Source organism: Sus scrofa, chromosome 2 (assembly GCF_054392235.1).
Source record: "Sus scrofa isolate SSC_HxYL_T2T_F1_AM1 chromosome 2, Sscrofa_HxYL_maternal_Yorkshire_Landrace_v2.0, whole genome shotgun sequence".
Taxonomy (NCBI): domain Eukaryota; kingdom Metazoa; phylum Chordata; class Mammalia; order Artiodactyla; family Suidae; genus Sus; species Sus scrofa.
In genome coordinates this window covers 83,647,523-83,662,531 of record NC_139384.1, presented here as the reverse complement: position 1 = coordinate 83,662,531, position 15,009 = coordinate 83,647,523, and the positions used below count along the sequence as shown (strand labels likewise).

Here is a 15,009-nt window from a genome sequence, read left to right as displayed (position 1 = left end):
CACTCTATCCATCCATCCAATAGGCTCCCCTCACCCACACTTCATTCAGATCCAGGTGGCCTGGGACAGCCCTCTCACTCTAGTGAAAACTTGGGTGGTCCCACAACTTTCCTGATCGCTTTTCGGTTAAAAGGACACATCTCACAGTCATTTCAATGCCCGGCTGCCGAAAACCACCATCCACATCCAGCGCAGTGGCCGGCTACCTGGCTCCCCCCACCCCCAAACCCAGAGGCTGAGCCACCCACCCACCCTCCAGGCCTCTCGGAGCAGACAGGTCAGGTAACACTAGCTTCTCAACCCTCAGTCTGCGTTCATCTTACTGAACCCATTGTCTTGCAGCCTCCTCATTTGCCAGGGCCTCCTCTTGGTTGGAGGCACTTAATTTTAGTCTCAAAAATACCCGTAATGCAGCTGCAGGGAGCAAGGGCTCGGAGAGAAGCGAGGGAGGCGAGCTCGGGCTTCTCTGGGCTGTGTCCACATTCTGAACAGAGCCGGGCGGGTAAGTGTGGACGACGACGCCAGTACAGTCCGGACCGGCTGCTTCTGCTCTTGCAGAAGGGTTCAGGGGGACAAGCCCCACAGATTCCAGGTGTGGTGCTGACACACAGGACCCCCCCAACACACACACTCAGCCATGTCCTGGGTTCTAATGAAGCCCCTGGGCCTGCCCAGCAGAGCCCAACTGTGAAGGCCCCAGGGCCTGGGCTGGGGAGGGCCCTTCCTCCTGCAGGGAGGGGAGCAGGCAGGCCCACCCACTCCAGAGACTGCTCCATCTCTCTTTACCTCCTTATATGCCACCAGGAAACCAAGTCACTTCCCTCAGGGTCCCCTGGAGCATTTCAGGGGAGGGTACAGCCAACAGCTGCCCCTCCCCTGAAATGTCTTCTCCTGAAGGGAAAGGCAGAGGGGAGCCTGGGACATGGGAGGAGGGAGCTCCAAGGACCGCAGGGGGTGGAGCCAGGCCATAGGGAACAGGTGTAAGCAGTGAAACACCCAAACTTTGGGCCCACGTGTGGCAGGGCCCAGTGGGGGGATGCAGCACCCAGGGCCAAGCCTCGGCCCTTACCTGGGCTGCAGCTGCACTCTGCACACCTGTCCTGGGACACCTGAGCAACCATCAGGTATCCTCTGCTGCATCCCTGTCCAGCCCCCTCCCTCAGACCATTAGGTGCCTCCATCCCCACCCAACACCTGCCTCCACCCTCCCAGGGCTTCCACCAGTGGGGACCTTTCCATTCACCATTGGTGACACCCACTCCTGCCCGCTGGGCTGAAGCCCAGACAGCTGCACGCTGCTGAAAGGCCTCCCCCGTCCCTCCACTGGTCAGGTCCTGGCTTCAGGGGGATGGGGGGGATGTGCAGGCCACTTCCCAGGCCCCACCCTGCTTGCTGTGTGTCTCCAGGCAAGTTCCTGCACATCTCTGGGCAGCCTTGGCTTCCTCATCAAACACGGAGGTGAAATCCTGACACTGCAGGAGTCTGGAAGGTGTCTCTCCACCACTAAGAAGCCCACCCCCTGAGTCCTGCTGGTTGACTTGGGATTTTCTAGGGCTAGGAGACCAGGGATTTAGAATCCCAAATCCACTCCGCTCAGGAAGCCTGACACCCAGGAGGCACTGCGGTCAGGCAGGGCCTCACCACATGGCTCAGGCCCACTGGACAATGGAGTGAGCAAAGGGAGAGCCCTCCAGGTCGGGCCCCAGCCCAGGCCCCCACATCCGATGCCACCACGTGGACGCTGAGCTGAGAGATCAAATCTCCTTTAATGGGGCGCGGCTTCCAGGTCCTGCCTGGGCCCTGAGGGGGCAACGCTGGCCAGGCCAGCAGCCTGCCTGCCCTTGCCACCCTGCCTCCCCTTCTTGGAGGTCGAGGTGCCGGCCTTTCTCTTGCCAGGGGGCTCAGCTCGCAGTGCGGGGGCCGCGGCGGTGGCAGCCGGGGGGCCTGGTTGCGGTGGTGGCTCCTCGTCCAGCGCCTTGAAGTTGAAAAAATAGTCCACGTTGGACACAGTGTCCAGGATCTCGGGTACACTGTAGTCGAAGGACAGCAACTCGTCGGGCAGGTGTAGCGAGCGGATGTCACCGGAGGAGTCGTCCCCACCGCCCCCGCTGTCAGGCAGGGTGGGCCCGGGGGCCTTGTGAGGGGCCCCATCCGGCTCGGCACCACCCGGGAGGCAGTCAAAGAGCTTCATGGCATCCTCAAGCAGCACCTTCTCAGGCAGGGTGAAGGCCTTGGTCGCCTCGGAGGTCCTGGCCTCACCCACCCCCAGCGGGGCCGCCTCAGCTTCGGGCGCCCTGGGCTCAGCGGGGCCTGGTGGGTACAGCAGCGGGCTGGGTGGCGGCTCCTTGATGGGGAAGGCGGGGGGCTCGCTGGGCCCCTGCAGCTGGCTCAGGCGGCCCTTGAGGTGGCTGTAGGGGCCAGCGGGCAGCGGGGCCTCGGCGGGCAGCGTGATGAGCAGTGGGGGCAGTTTGCTCTCCTTGGGGGGCAGTGGGGGTGCCAGGCCTTCCTTGATCAAGGGAGGAGGCAGCTCCACGAAGGTGGGGGGTCCCCCATCCCCCACGAAGCCCAGGGCCTCAGGCCCAGGCCCCTCTGGGAAATAAGGCAGGAGGTACTGGGGGCCCCCTGGCAGCAGCGGCTGGTAGTGGGGGTAGGGCGGGGGCAGCGGAGGCGGCCCTGGGGCCTTGAGGTAGTGCTGGGGCTCCAGGAGGTAGGTGCTGGGCGAGGCGGGGCCCCCAGCAGGCCCCCCGCCGCCTACTGTCGCCAGCTTGTACAAAGACGACTGGCCGAAGTCGGTGGCGGCCCACTCGATTCGGTAGATGCGGGGGTCAAAGAAGCACCCGCAGGGCGCCATCTGGAAACCTGTGGCCGGGGAGGGCGGCCCTGAGAGAAGCAGTCCTGGGACCTGCCGTGGGGGGGCTGGGGGGCCCAAACCCTGGGGCACACATGGCAGACAGAGCACACGGACCAACTTTGGGGCCCACCTGGACAGGGACATAGCCTTTGCCTCTGGGGACCTGTCTAGGGGCCAGGGGCCCTGGGCTTCGATTTGCAGGCCTGACTGGGGGCTGGGGAAACAGGCCTGGCTTTGGGAGGACAAGGGACATAGTCCCTGTCTGCAGAGCCCCATCTAGGGGAAGAGGGAACACAGGCCTCAGTCCAGGGGCCCCGTTGGGAAATAAGACACAGGTCCTGCCTTCGGAAGGGGGAGCCACCTAGAAACATGGGTGGGGGCAAGACAGACCTGCCCACTCCCTGGACATCAAGGTTGGTACCTGCTGGAGGGGCCGGAAACACCTCTTTCTCCGGGTTTGAGGGGTGATACAGGTTGGAGGAACCTGTGGACAAAAACAGACAGGTGGGTGGGGTCCTGTGGCTGGTGGGCAGAGCCCTGGTCCCCACCCCATTGGATCCCACCTCCCCATACCCATAGTGGGAAGAGGCTCCGTGCAGGTGGGACCAGGCTGGCTGCCCGCCCCCTCAGTGCCGTCCAAGCCTTGGGGACTGAAGCCTCTTTGGGGAGCTGCAGGTGTGTAGAAGGGTTTGTGATGCTGCATGGAGAGGTGGGAGCCTGGCCTGGGCAGGCCAGGAAGGCAGCAGGTGGGAGCAAAGGCAGCCCACCCGGAGAATGGGCTCAGAGTCCTGCAAGGTTCTGTTTGCCCGGTTACTCGGGGCAGCAGGTTCCAGGCTGCACACTGCCCACTGGTCAGGGTTCCGGGTATGGGGGGTGGGTGGGCAGGAACAGACAGGGAAACCAAGGCAGCCAGAGACGGGCGTCACAAAGGGCAGGGTGGACCCTGGGCCCAGTCACCAGCCTTCCGCCACTGCCAGCAATGCCTGCCCGACAGGTCCGAGGCCCCTTCCTCCAGGCAACCCACCCAGATCCACACCCTCACAGGCCAAGCTCTCCTCTCAGAAGCCCTGTGGCTTCCTTGTGGCCAAGGTCTCCTGGGCACCGGCAGCAGCCAGCACGGGTAGACGGCTAAAGAAGGAGGAAGGGAGCTAAAAGGACAGGGAGCAGAAGGGCAGCCTCAGGGTCACAGAAAGGCCTGGGTTTTACGAGAATAAAATTTATTGTCTTCTCAGGTGCCAGGAAGGTCGGGGGGGAGCCACTGGGCGGTCAGGCGCCCCCTCCCGCCCCCGTGGCTACTTGTAGGCATTAGCCTTGTGCTTGGGCAGGAAAACGAAGGTGGGTGGCACGGGTCCCAGCAGCATCTCACTGTGAGGAGGACAGGGGGCAGGGTCAAGCCAGGGCAAGGGTGCCCCCGGCCCAGCTCCCCATCCACCAACCAGCTCCTCTCGGCTCCCACCCCGGTGCCTGGGCCCCCGGGCACCTGATGCGGATCCAGTCGGCTGCCTTCTGGCTGGCCATGAGCGTCTCCAGGTAGTCGCGGCCCATGTAGTAGGGCGGCCGCTCATTGATTCTCTGTGGGAGCCGCTCCAGCAGGCCCACGGGCACATACCTGTGGGGCGGCGGGGGGGCCAGGGTTGGGCCAGGCCTCCACAGGATACCCACCCCCGCCCCCTGTCCCATCCCACCTGCACAGGAAGGAGAGCCACTCGAGCAGGAAGCGGCGCGTCTTCTCCACACCCTGCGTGTCTGAGCCCCAGTGCTCGAGGCCGTAGTGTGTGAAGTCCCTCAGGATGTCCAGGCGCTCAGAGGACGAGATGTCCCAGTGTCGCTGCTCCTTGATCTCCGTGAAGAGCCACGGCTTCAGCAGGGCACCGCTGGGGGCCGGGCAAGCAGTCAGCAGGCCGGTGGCCGGACCCTCAGCCCCCCAGACCTATGGTCCCAAACTTCCTGGCCACGCTAATGCAACCTTCTAAGTCCGAGAATTCCAACCCACAACTCTGAGCCTGCGATGGCAGAAGTTTCCAGTCCTTTCCCTCCCCACCGGCTGCCACCTCCAACATCCCCTTGCCCCACCAGGCAGAGCCACTCACTGGGGACTGACAGAGCTGCGGGGGAGGCAGGCGGGTGCTCAGGGGTGGGTCTGGCTGGTGCTCTGTAGCACCCCCCAGCCCTGGGCATTTACCGGGCAATCATGATCCCAGCGACACCGGTCTTCATGGCTCGGTTGGCATCCTCATAAGACAAGATGTCCCCGTTTCCTGAGGGACAGAGGCCAGGGCCTCAGAGAGCTGCATGCAGGCAGGAATGGGGGGTTTTGGGGAGTCCTTGCCGGCCCAGCAACCCCCATCAGGGCAGGGAGTAGGCCCCAGGTGTGTGGCCTTTGGTGGCAGTGCGGGAGGGGAGGTCTGAGCTGAAAGGCAGGGAACCCACCGAAGAGGGGCATGGGGCTGGCTGCTGTCACGCACTGCTCGATGTACTGCCAGTCGGCCAGCTTGGTGTAGCGCTGCTCCCGAGAGCGGCCATGGAGCTGGAGAAGAGGCAGCCGCATGGGGAGGGAGGGAGGAAGGGTTCGGGAAGGTGGAGGATCAGACAGAGACAGAGAGAAAGAGATCCAGAGAGACCGGGAGAGACGGGCTGAGAGAGAGAGACAGAGAGAGACAGAGAGAGAGAGACAGATGGAGACAGAGATGGAGGGAGAGCCAGAGAACAGGTGGGAACAGTGGGAAAGGAGAGAGAGTTAGAAAGTGATGAGTCTCAGGGGTCCCGATGCCCACTGCGCCCCGAGACCCACCGTGACTAGAGCTGCCCCCCAGTCCCGCAGCTCAGGCAGCAGCCGGTGGGCCAGATTCACACGCTCCTGGACGCCTGTGCGGATCTTCACGGTCAGGGGCACGTCCAGCACCTGTGGGGACGGGAGTGGTCGGCAGGGCTGGGGATCGGGAAAGGGGAAGGTGTGGGAGTGAGGTGGTGTCTCCGACTGTACCTGGTTCATGCCTCGGACGATCTGCTGGAACTTAGCCGAGCGGTTCATGAGGGCACAGCCCCCGCCCTGTGAGAGATGGGCTGCTGGAGCTCCAGAAGGCAGGACCCAGGCTGGGCCAGATGCCCCCTGCTGCCCTCACTGTCCAGATGGGGAACCCGAGGCCCAGAGGCCCCCAGGGACTCTGCCCACCCACACTCTGCCCTCCCCGGGGCTCTGGGGCCAAGCGGGTACCTTCTTGTATACGAGATCGATGGGGCAGCCGACGTTGATGTCCACGAAATCCACCTCGATGGTGCGGTTCAGCAGCTCTGCACACTTGGTCATGGTGTCGGGGAAGGCGCCCTCAAGCTGTGTGTGCATGGGGAGGGGGAACAGGGGGACAGGGCAGAGGGTGAGGGGCCGGCTCTTCCTAGCCCCGTGCCAAAGCCATCAGCCCTGGAAGTGCATCAGGCTGGCACCCCGCCCGTGGCTGAGGCAAGGGGTCTGGGAGGAGACATGGAGAGCCGGACCCCGAACCCTGCCTTGAAGTTTGGCAGCTGAGATTCCCCTCCACCCTCCCTCAGGGCAGCACAGACCTGGACACCAAAGACGTCCTCACAGGGGTGGCGTTTGAGCAGGGCCCACTCGGACGTCTGGCCCTGCAGCAGGTTGGTGCACACGGCCATCTCCCCGCAAGTCACATCAGCCCCAAAGCGCTTACAGATCCGCCGAAAGGGTAGGTTCCCGCACTGGGGACAGAGGGGGACAGGGGCATGTGTGAGGGCATGGCAGGCAGGGACCCCCGGACACCCGTCCAAACCCTAAGACCCATAAGGCGGGGGAGGTACTGCTGGAGTGACCGTGCTGCCAGCAGCCGGCCCAGCCCCATGTGGGTCCTACCGTGGTGAGGGGGGCCAGGTACAATTTCCCACTGATGTCCAGCTGGAGGGAAGGAAAACACACGGTGAAGATCCCCCCTCCGACCTGGCTTTCAAGGCCTCTCAAACCTCAAGCCTCCCCACAGCCTCTGCCCCACATGCTTTGCCCTACCGCGACCAGCCGGGATCGCTTTCACCCCCAGGCCTCCACACAAGCCAACAAATCCCTCCATGAAGAATGTTCTTTTCTCCACGTTCTCCACTGGAGAGCTTCTACCCAACCATCATGACACTAGCCCCAATGTCCTCTCCTCCAGGAAGCCTTTCCCACTGCTCCCCTCTGCCACAGCCCTGACCCTCGAGAGTTCGGAGTGAGTGTCCAGCTCTGTCTGTCCCCAACACTGCCCATGTCCTCAGCGGGGAACCCGTGACACATACCCGCCGCTTCTCACAGGGCCGCAACCTGACTACATCCTCATCTGTCAGGGGCCCGCATGTCCTTAAAGGGCCACTGGGAGGGGCCTGTTGTGGCCCATGGGAGGCCTGTTGGGCATCACAGCCATCTTGCTCTGGGGCACCATCAGCCTCTGTGACCTCAGGCTCAGCAGCGGTGGGGGTAGGGCCTGGCAGCCGGCCCTTGCTTAGTTGGCGCAGGGCCTGCTCCGAACGCTCGAAGCAGACCTTGCGCTTTCGCAGTTGCTGCTGCAGGGCCTTGTCCAGGCCGTTGCGGATGTTTGGGGCCTGGACCAACCCCTCCTGCACCAGATTCTGGCCCTCGGGCCCCAGATGCGCCCCAGCAAAGCGGCAGGTCACGCCATAAGGGCACCTGCCGAAGGTCTCAAAGAGCACACAGCGGGGTCCCAGGTCAGCCGGCTTGGTCTCCAGGTAGAGGCTCACATCATGCAGGAAGCGGCAGCGGTCACCATAGAAACATTTAGAGGCTGATTCCTGCAGGGAAACAAGCCGGCAATGAGGGAAGACAGGGAGACAGTCAGGCAACCAGGGATTGAAATGCAGGTCCCTCTCCTCCTGGCAGGGTGTCCTCAGTTTCTTCATGGGCAGATGGGAATGATAACGATTCTTATATCACAAAGTCATGAGGATTGAATGAAGGACAGAGAGGCACACACTCAAGTCCCCTAAAACTTTCTGGTGACAATGACACTCACCTGGATCAGGGAGGGACAGAGCCTGTTCTTGTCATAGTGGGTGGGCTTCACATGAGGCCGGCTCTTGTTCTGGCCCCGGGCCCTCTTCTGAACCTGCGGCTCCTCCCTCTGCTCGGCTGCCTCCTCTGTCTGCCCGTCCTTTGTCTGCCCATCCTCCAGTCGGATACGCTTGGCCTCAGGCTCAACCAGGTCATTGTCATCAGGGTCCCCTGCCTTGGTTTCCTGGCTGGGCTCCTCCCGTCCTTTGGCTTCCAAGAATTCGTGGAATTGCTCCTTGGTGGTGAGGTATCTGCCAACAGATAGGCGGGGGAAACAGGAGTTAGGGAAGAAGTCCCTCTGAGCTCAGAGTCAATGAACGCTGAGAAAAGAGGCTGAAAACACCTGCCCCTGCTTACATGCTTCTGCTGATGGGGTGCTCACTTAGAATCAGTCAGCTGCCAACCTGGGAGCACCTCAGGGCCACAAGGAGTACCTATTTTGTTCCTGGGTCCCCAGAGCCCACACTGATGAGCTGAAGTATAGGCATCAGATGTGAACACCCCTGGCCACGTTAGGATAAAAGAAACTACAAGTCCCAGAGTGTCTTGCAACCAGGCCGCAGCCCGCCACATTTCCCAGCACGCCCTTCAGCCTTACAACCCCCAGCACGCCCCCTCCCCGCCTCCCCGCCTCCCAGCACTTGCTTCAGATTCAATCCCAGATTCTATCTGCGGCTGGCTAGGGGTGCACATGCGCTATTCCCGCCAAATGCTGAGACTACAGTCCCCAGCATGCATGCTGGCCTTGGCATCAAAGCCCGCCCACCCCAGCATGCACCGTGCTGTCCTTCGAGCATGTGACAGTTCCCAACGTGCGCGATCTCAGGTGCTCTCCGGCCCTGAGAGTAGAAAAGAAAGGAGAGCAGAAAAGAAAGAGAGAAGAGCATGCGAGCTTCCCGCCCTGGGCTGCGGCCCCACCTCCCAGCATGCACGGTTCGGGCCCCACTTACGGATGCCGGGAAGGCCCTGAGATACTCCCCCCGCCCCAGAGACTCACTGAGATTTAATGGGCGTCACCCCTCGTTCTGGCTCGCCGGCTCCGGGGTTGCCACCACCACCACCACCACCACTCTCTGCTGGGGCCTCCGCCGCTCCCTCCGCCATCGGTCCCCTTCACCCCCGCTTTGGAGTGTCGCCTTCCGGGTCGCCCGTGTGTCTCCCCTGGTTGTGCCGGGGAAGTGCTCTTGCCCGCGTCGCTCCAAATGACGCCATTGTACGTGTCATGGGGCGGAGCCTGCGTGGGGGTGGGGCCTCAGATTCTTGTACAAACCTCTGATCCTCTTGTGGGAAAGGGAAATGTTAAATGATCCTTTTGGTTCGCTCAAACTGGCCTCCTCCGGGCCACAATCGGCCCAAGGAAGAGTTGTTTTCCTGATGGGGTTTAAAATTTTTTATTTTCAATTTTGTGTGTGTGTGTGTCTTTTTAGAGCCTCACTCGCGGCATATGGAAGTTCCCAGGCTAGGGGTCGAATCAGAGCTGCAGCTGCCGGCCAACGCCACAGCCACAGCAACGGGGGATCCAAGCTGCCTCTGCGACCTACACCACAGTTCATGGCAGTGCCAGATCCTTAACCCACTGAGCGAGGCCAGGGATTGAACCTGTGTCCTTATGGACACTAGTCGCGCTCGTTAACCACTGAGCCACGACAGGAGCTCCTAAAATTTTTTAAATTCTGCTGCTTTTATTTGGGGCGTTCATTCAACAAATAATTTGTTCAGGGCCTGTATGCTAGATGCTGTCCTAGGGATACACCAATGAATAAAACAGACAAAAAAAAACAAAAAACAAAAAACTTTGCCCTTAAGAGTTCAGATAGGAGTGGTGAAGACGATCACATAATAAGTATACTGTATGTTGGATGGTAATGAAGCAGGAAGTGGGAATACCTTTTTTTTTTTTTTAATGGCTGCACACATGGCATATGGAAGTTCCCAGCAGCAGCTACAACTAACAGTGCAGCTGTAGCGATGTGGGATCCTTTAACCTGCTGTACCGGACTGGAGATGAAACTCCCACCTCTGCAGCAACCTAAGCCACTTTAGTCAGATTTTAACCCACTGTGCCAGGGCAGGAACTCCCAGGAATGTCATTTTTTGGTGGCTTCAATGCTTAATAGAATGATCAGGGAAAACATTTTCACTGAGAAGCTGACATTGAGTGTTTTTGAGAGAAGTAAGGGAGGAGTTCCTGTCATGGCTCAGTGGAAATGAATCTGACTAGCATCCATGAGGACGCAGGTTCAACCCCTAGCCTCACTCAGTGGGGAAGGATCCGGCGTTGCCATGAGTTGTACTGTAGGTAACAGATGCAGCTCGGATCCTGCGTTGCTGTGGCTGTGGTGTAAACCGGCAGCTGTAAGCTCCCATTCGACCCCTAGCCTGGGAACTTCCATATTCAGGGGTGGCCCTAAAAAGACAAAAATAGAAAAGAAAGTAAGGTTCAATAAATAACAATGAACATTAATGACTACTGTTGTTACTGTTACTTTACTACTATTATTTGCCTTGAATTACGTGAATAGCGCAGAATGGGAACAACCACGCCCTTATAGCGGCCCTTGCATTTCACTGCTAAACTTTTTTTTTGGCCGAGTCCGCAGCATGGAATAGAAGCTCCTGAGCCATGAATATAACCCATGTCGCAGCAGCAACCCAAGCTGCTGCAGTCACAATGCAAGATCCTTAACCCACTGAGCCACAAGGGATCTCCTCATGGCTAAACTTGATGATGTTCCCCTGAGCAGGGAAGTGAGGCAGGAACTCTGTGTTCCTAGAGGTAACAAGTGGGGAAACTGAGGCCTGAGGAGAGAAAGGATTTGCTTGAGGCCACAGGCTAGGCACCAGCTTTTCTAAGACCTGGGAGAAAATGGAGTGGGGGTGGGGAGAAGCTTGTCTTCCATCTCTAGCCTTGGCTGCCCTCTATCGGACAATCTGGGAATAAAGTGGTGGAATCTGGGAGGAAACCACCACAGTCCTTGGGAGACTCTTGCCGCCGCCCGCCCCCCCCACGTCCAGGGACAGGAGCTCACTTGTTCAATGGGAGGTGCCTGTCCCATTGCCCTCCAAGATTCTACCATCATGTCCCCGGTGTCATCCCACAGGCACCCAGGTCCTTTGGGGAGACAACTGGACAGCTGGGGAAACTGAGGCCAGAGAGGGTGACCTCAGGAACTGGCCTCACTCCTCTGGGCCTCAGCCTCCAAGAACCCTCCCAGGGCTTCCTGGCTCTGCCCTATAATGGTGACTTTTTTTCTCTGTGTAACGTGATCCAGGAAGGCTTCCTGTAAAGGGGGTGGGGGCAGCAGCGAGGAGTGTGCCTGTGGACTGGCCATTAATAACCATGGTATTACTACAAGTGACATAATATTAATTGCTTGTTTTCATTATATTATTATAATGGAATAGTTTTTTTTTTTTTTTAGGGCCATACCCGCAGCATATGGAAGTTCCCAGGCTAGGGGTCAAATCAGAGTTGCAGCCTTTGGTCTATAGCACAGCCATAGCAACGTGGGATCTGAGCCTCGTCTGCAATCTACACCACAGCTCACAACAACACTGGGTCCTTAATCCACCAAGCAAGGCCAGGGATTGAACCTGCATCCTCATGGATACTACTCAGGTTCTTTACCGCTGAGCCACAATGGGAACTCCTTTAATGGCATAGTATTAATTATTCACCAGTAGCTAATTATTGAGCACTTACTGTATCCCAGGCTCTGTCCTAGGCTCCTTTCATGTATTAGCTCATATTTTTCCTCTCTCAGACCTTATATGGAGGGAACAGGCATTCATCCCAACTCCCTGAGTCCATGGCCTGCAGAGGGTCCTGGCTCAGGGCTGCCCCACCTTCTAGCCAGAAACCAGGGCATCAGGACACACACACACACACACACCCTGCAACTCCCCCCACAGCCTGTCACTCCCCGTGTCCTGCCTACGTTCCCTCCAGGGTCTCTCTCTGGTCCACCTCCTCTCCAAGCAACCCCCCTTCCAGGCTTTAATCTCCAATCCTGACCCCAAGAGTCCAGCCTCCCACAGATCCCTTTTCTTCTTTTTTTTTTAATGGCTGCACCTGTGACATATGGAGGTTCCCAGGCCAGGGATCAAATCCAAAGCCAAGTTTTGACCTACAAGGATTCTGCAATGCTGGATCCTTAACCCACTGTGCCTGGCCAGGGAAGGAACTGGAGCCTACACAGAGACAAGCCAGATCATGAACCCACTGTGCCACAGTGAGAACTCCCGCTACAGCTCCTTCTAAAACACAGCTCTGACCATGGCACTCCCCTGCTCCCCATCCTTCCATGGCTCCCTACTGCCCCAGCCCTGTAGCACACCCCTGAAGTTTCTGCATAATCTGGCCCCTGCTGCCTTTCCCAATTTCATCCTTCATCACCTCCTCACTTCCTAAACTCAAGTACCAAGTTTGTTCCAGACCTCCCATGAGCCAGTATGATCTCCCAGACTTTGCATATGCTCTTCCCTCTCCCGGGAAGACTATTCCCTGCACCCAGTCACCTTGTTCATTCCACACACCCTTCCATTCCCAGCTTCTCCTCTGGAGAAGGGATGCACAAGGGATCTTCCCCATTAAACTATGAGCCCATAGTGGACAGGAGTTGGGTCTGCTTCGGGCTTTCAGCATCTCCAGCACACAGCACCAGGATTAGCACACAGTAGGTGCTCAGTGAACACTTGCTGAGTGAATGCATCTTGTCATAGCTAGGGACACTGAGGCATGGGGGGGCACGAACTGGCTGGACTTCCCAGGTGTCACCCTGGGAGGCTACGCAGGAAGCTGGGAATTTCCCAGGTGTCACCCTGGAGGGTGTGGAGACATTAAGGAAGATGCGCCGCCTGCCCCCCCCAACCAGACCTGAGTCCTAGAAATGGTTGACCTTGGCCGATCTGAGGAAACAAGAGGGAGGCAGGTGGCACTGGGGCCCCTGTGGGCAGGGGGGGAGACTGAGGCACCCAGGAAGGGGTGGGGCAGGGCCCAGGGACAGTGCCGCTGGCACTCTGCCCATGTGTGCTTTTGTGCTTTCCCTGCCTGTCTCTTTCTTTTATTCTTCCTGTTTCTGTTTCTTCTTCTTTTTTTTTTTTTGGTTGCACCCACAGAACACAGATGTTCTGGGGCCAGGGATGGAACACGCACCACGGCAGTGACCCGAGCCACAGCAATGAACACACCAGATCCTTAACCCATGGAGCCACACGGGAACTCCTCAATTTTTTTTGTTCTCTTTCTGTAGTTCCTTTTCTCTGTGTGTCTGTCGTGTATCTTTCTCTTCATTTCTCTTTCCCCCAGTGTCTATGTCCCTCCACATCTCTCTCTGCATCTTTCTCCTCTCTCTGCTGCTGCCCCCCACCCCTGTCTCTGACTCCCTCCACGTCTCTGGTCTCTGTCTCCCCTGCCTTCTCTCTGTCCTTCTGGGCCGGATGGGGGAGGAAGCACGGGGCAGGTGCAGCCCGGGCTCTTTGCCCGTTGCTGCTGGGGCCGCCCAGGATTTGTGGCTGCGCCTCCTTTATCTGGGGCTGCAGCTGCCCCTTATCTTCTGGCTTCAGGACACGAGACCAGGATTAGGGCAGCCCAGGCCAAGGACACGAGAAGGCAGGGCCAAGCAAGTGGGTGGCGAGAGCCAGGGTGCCGGGTGTGTGTGCTGCGGGGTGCCTGCCAGCCTCCGGGCCTGAGGCGGCTGTGTACAGCTGTGAGTGTGTGAGTGTGGGGGGTATGTATTGTGTCTGTGTGAGTGTGTGTGATGGTGTGTGTACACATTTGCCGAGTATGATTGACTTTGGGAGGCGTCTGTGTGTGTCATTATGGGTCTGTGGGTCAACAGGCATATTTGTGTCTCTGAGCGTGTGTCTGTGTGTCTGTTGTATGTGCATGCGTGGATACACACGGTGGGCACACATTTGTGGCTTCTGTGTGTGGAGGGGTGTCTGGGAGCTTCCGTTTTGGGCCTCAGCTCTGGCCCGCCCTCAGGTGTCCCCCAAGCTGACCCCCCCACCACCACTTCCCTGTCCCTCTGCCCCCAGGCCTGATGGCTTTCCCACCTTGCCGACCTGGGGCCCCCAGGGACAGAGCCCTCGACCTGTGACCTCCTGCTGCAAATGGCCCTATGGGGACGCCTTCTGGCCCTGCTTTTCCCATCCTTGCCTGGATCCAGCCGGCTCCTTCCTGCCGCCCACAGGCCTCATGGGCCCCATCCTGGCTGGTCCTACCGACTCCTTCCTTGGTCCCTGGGGCCCTTGCTCTGACCTCTGGCCAGGAGTGGGTGTCCAGCTGTGTTCCCTGTAGGGGCCGAGGCCTCTCTCCACCCTCAGCATCGTCCAGCTCGAGGTGAGAATAACTTTGTTGGAATCAAGACCCCCAAAGCCCAGTTCTGGGGAGCCTCGTGGCTGGTAATTGGCAGACCTGGGCTGGGCTGGCCTGTTGACCCTGGGAGAGCCCCATCTCATCTCCAGGGCAGAACACTTCCCACGGCCACAGGTCTGCACTGGGCACAGAACAAACGCAGGAGCCATTTCACAGATGGGAAAACTGAGGCCCAGGGAGCTCAGCCACCTGCACGTTGTGGGATGGTGTGTTGCTCAGTGTGTGGGACGGCTGAAGCACTGGCCGAGGGCCAGTGAAGGGACACAGGACACAGAGAGTGCTAGGCCACTTCCACCCCCACAGGGCTGGTCCCTGGAGGGTCCCGAGGTGCAGCCCTGAGCCTGCAGGGCCTGGAGCAGCTCCTGGCACTAAGATGGAAACTTCTCCACCAGCCAAGTCTACATCTTGGCCAGAAGCCGCGGCCTCCCAGGACCTCCGCCTGGGCCTCCATCCGCGAACAGAACACTCCCCTTGGGAGCAGTGACTGTCCAGGGAGGGCAAGGGGCCAGCCCCAGGGGACAGGGGTGGAGAAGGGGCCAAGGGCAGTGGCTGAGTGTTCATCTAGCCCCAGATGTGATGCTCTGTCTTCCTGTGTGACCTTGGGCCAGCATCTTGACCTCTCTGATCCTCAGGTTTCACAACTGCCAAGTAGGCACAGAGCAGGCTGGAGACGGGGAGTGCTGCCGTGAGCTACCTAGGGGAGGAGGCTGTGAAGGAGCAGAACTAATTTCC

At 59.3% G+C, this 15,009-nt stretch overlaps 2 protein-coding genes across 4 annotated transcripts; both read right to left on the bottom strand.

Annotated features, from left to right (window-relative positions):
- Nucleotides 1-1,747: 1,747 nt before the first annotated feature.
- PRR22 (proline rich 22) lies at nt 1,748-4,133 on the bottom strand. Of its 2 annotated transcripts, none has more exons than XM_003123091.5 (3): nt 3,425-4,133; nt 3,273-3,335; nt 1,748-2,859 (listed from the first exon to the last, which is right to left on the bottom strand). In XM_003123091.5, exons 1-3 carry the CDS (start codon nt 3,552-3,554, stop codon nt 1,766-1,768), a joined length of 1,287 nt encoding a protein of 428 aa, XP_003123139.1. In that variant the 5' UTR covers nt 3,555-4,133; the 3' UTR covers nt 1,748-1,765. The 2 variants fall into 2 exon arrangements, with proteins under 2 accessions (XP_003123139.1, XP_084869324.1); XM_085013198.1 differs by having other exon boundaries at nt 1,748-2,940; nt 3,270-3,335; nt 3,425-3,887.
- DUS3L (dihydrouridine synthase 3 like) lies at nt 4,052-9,024 on the bottom strand. 2 transcript variants are annotated; one of them, XR_001307011.3, is made up of 13 exons: nt 8,896-9,024; nt 7,861-8,149; nt 7,130-7,639; nt 6,714-6,755; nt 6,410-6,562; nt 6,066-6,182; nt 5,835-5,900; nt 5,643-5,753; nt 5,282-5,485; nt 5,034-5,109; nt 4,537-4,725; nt 4,332-4,460; nt 4,052-4,216 (listed from the first exon to the last, which is right to left on the bottom strand). XR_001307011.3 is itself a non-coding variant. In XM_003123092.5 (13 exons), the coding sequence occupies exons 1-13, from the start codon at nt 9,000-9,002 to the stop codon at nt 4,144-4,146; spliced, it is 1,959 nt and encodes a 652-aa protein (XP_003123140.1). In that variant the 5' UTR covers nt 9,003-9,024; the 3' UTR covers nt 4,052-4,143. The 2 variants fall into 2 exon arrangements, 1 of the variants encoding a protein (XP_003123140.1); XM_003123092.5 differs by having other exon boundaries at nt 5,282-5,378.
- Between the last annotated feature and the right edge of the window lie 5,985 nt (nt 9,025-15,009).

Bases quoted from the DNA above. Each gene is read 5' to 3' on its own strand.
- PRR22 (XM_085013198.1), bottom strand. From the start codon at position 3,554: ATGCAGCATCACAAACCCTTCTACACACCTGCAGCTCCCCAAAGAGGC. The intron at 3,336-3,424 runs GTATGGGGAGGT...TTTTGTCCACAG, and splicing joins GGAGCCTCTTCCCACTATGG to GTTCCTCCAACCTGTATCAC. The intron at 2,941-3,269 runs CCAACCTTGATG...GTCTGCCATGTG, and splicing joins TCCGGCCCCTCCAGCAGGTA to TGCCCCAGGGTTTGGGCCCC.
- DUS3L (XM_003123092.5), bottom strand. From the start codon at position 9,002: ATGGCGGAGGGAGCGGCGGAGGCCCCAGCAGAGAGTGGTGGTGGTGGT. The intron at 4,726-5,033 runs GTAAATGCCCAG...CCCGGCCCCCAG, and splicing joins GCTGGGATCATGATTGCCCG to CGGTGCCCTGCTGAAGCCGT. The intron at 4,217-4,331 runs GTGCCCGGGGGC...TCCTCCTCACAG, and splicing joins GCCGACTGGATCCGCATCAG to TGAGATGCTGCTGGGACCCG.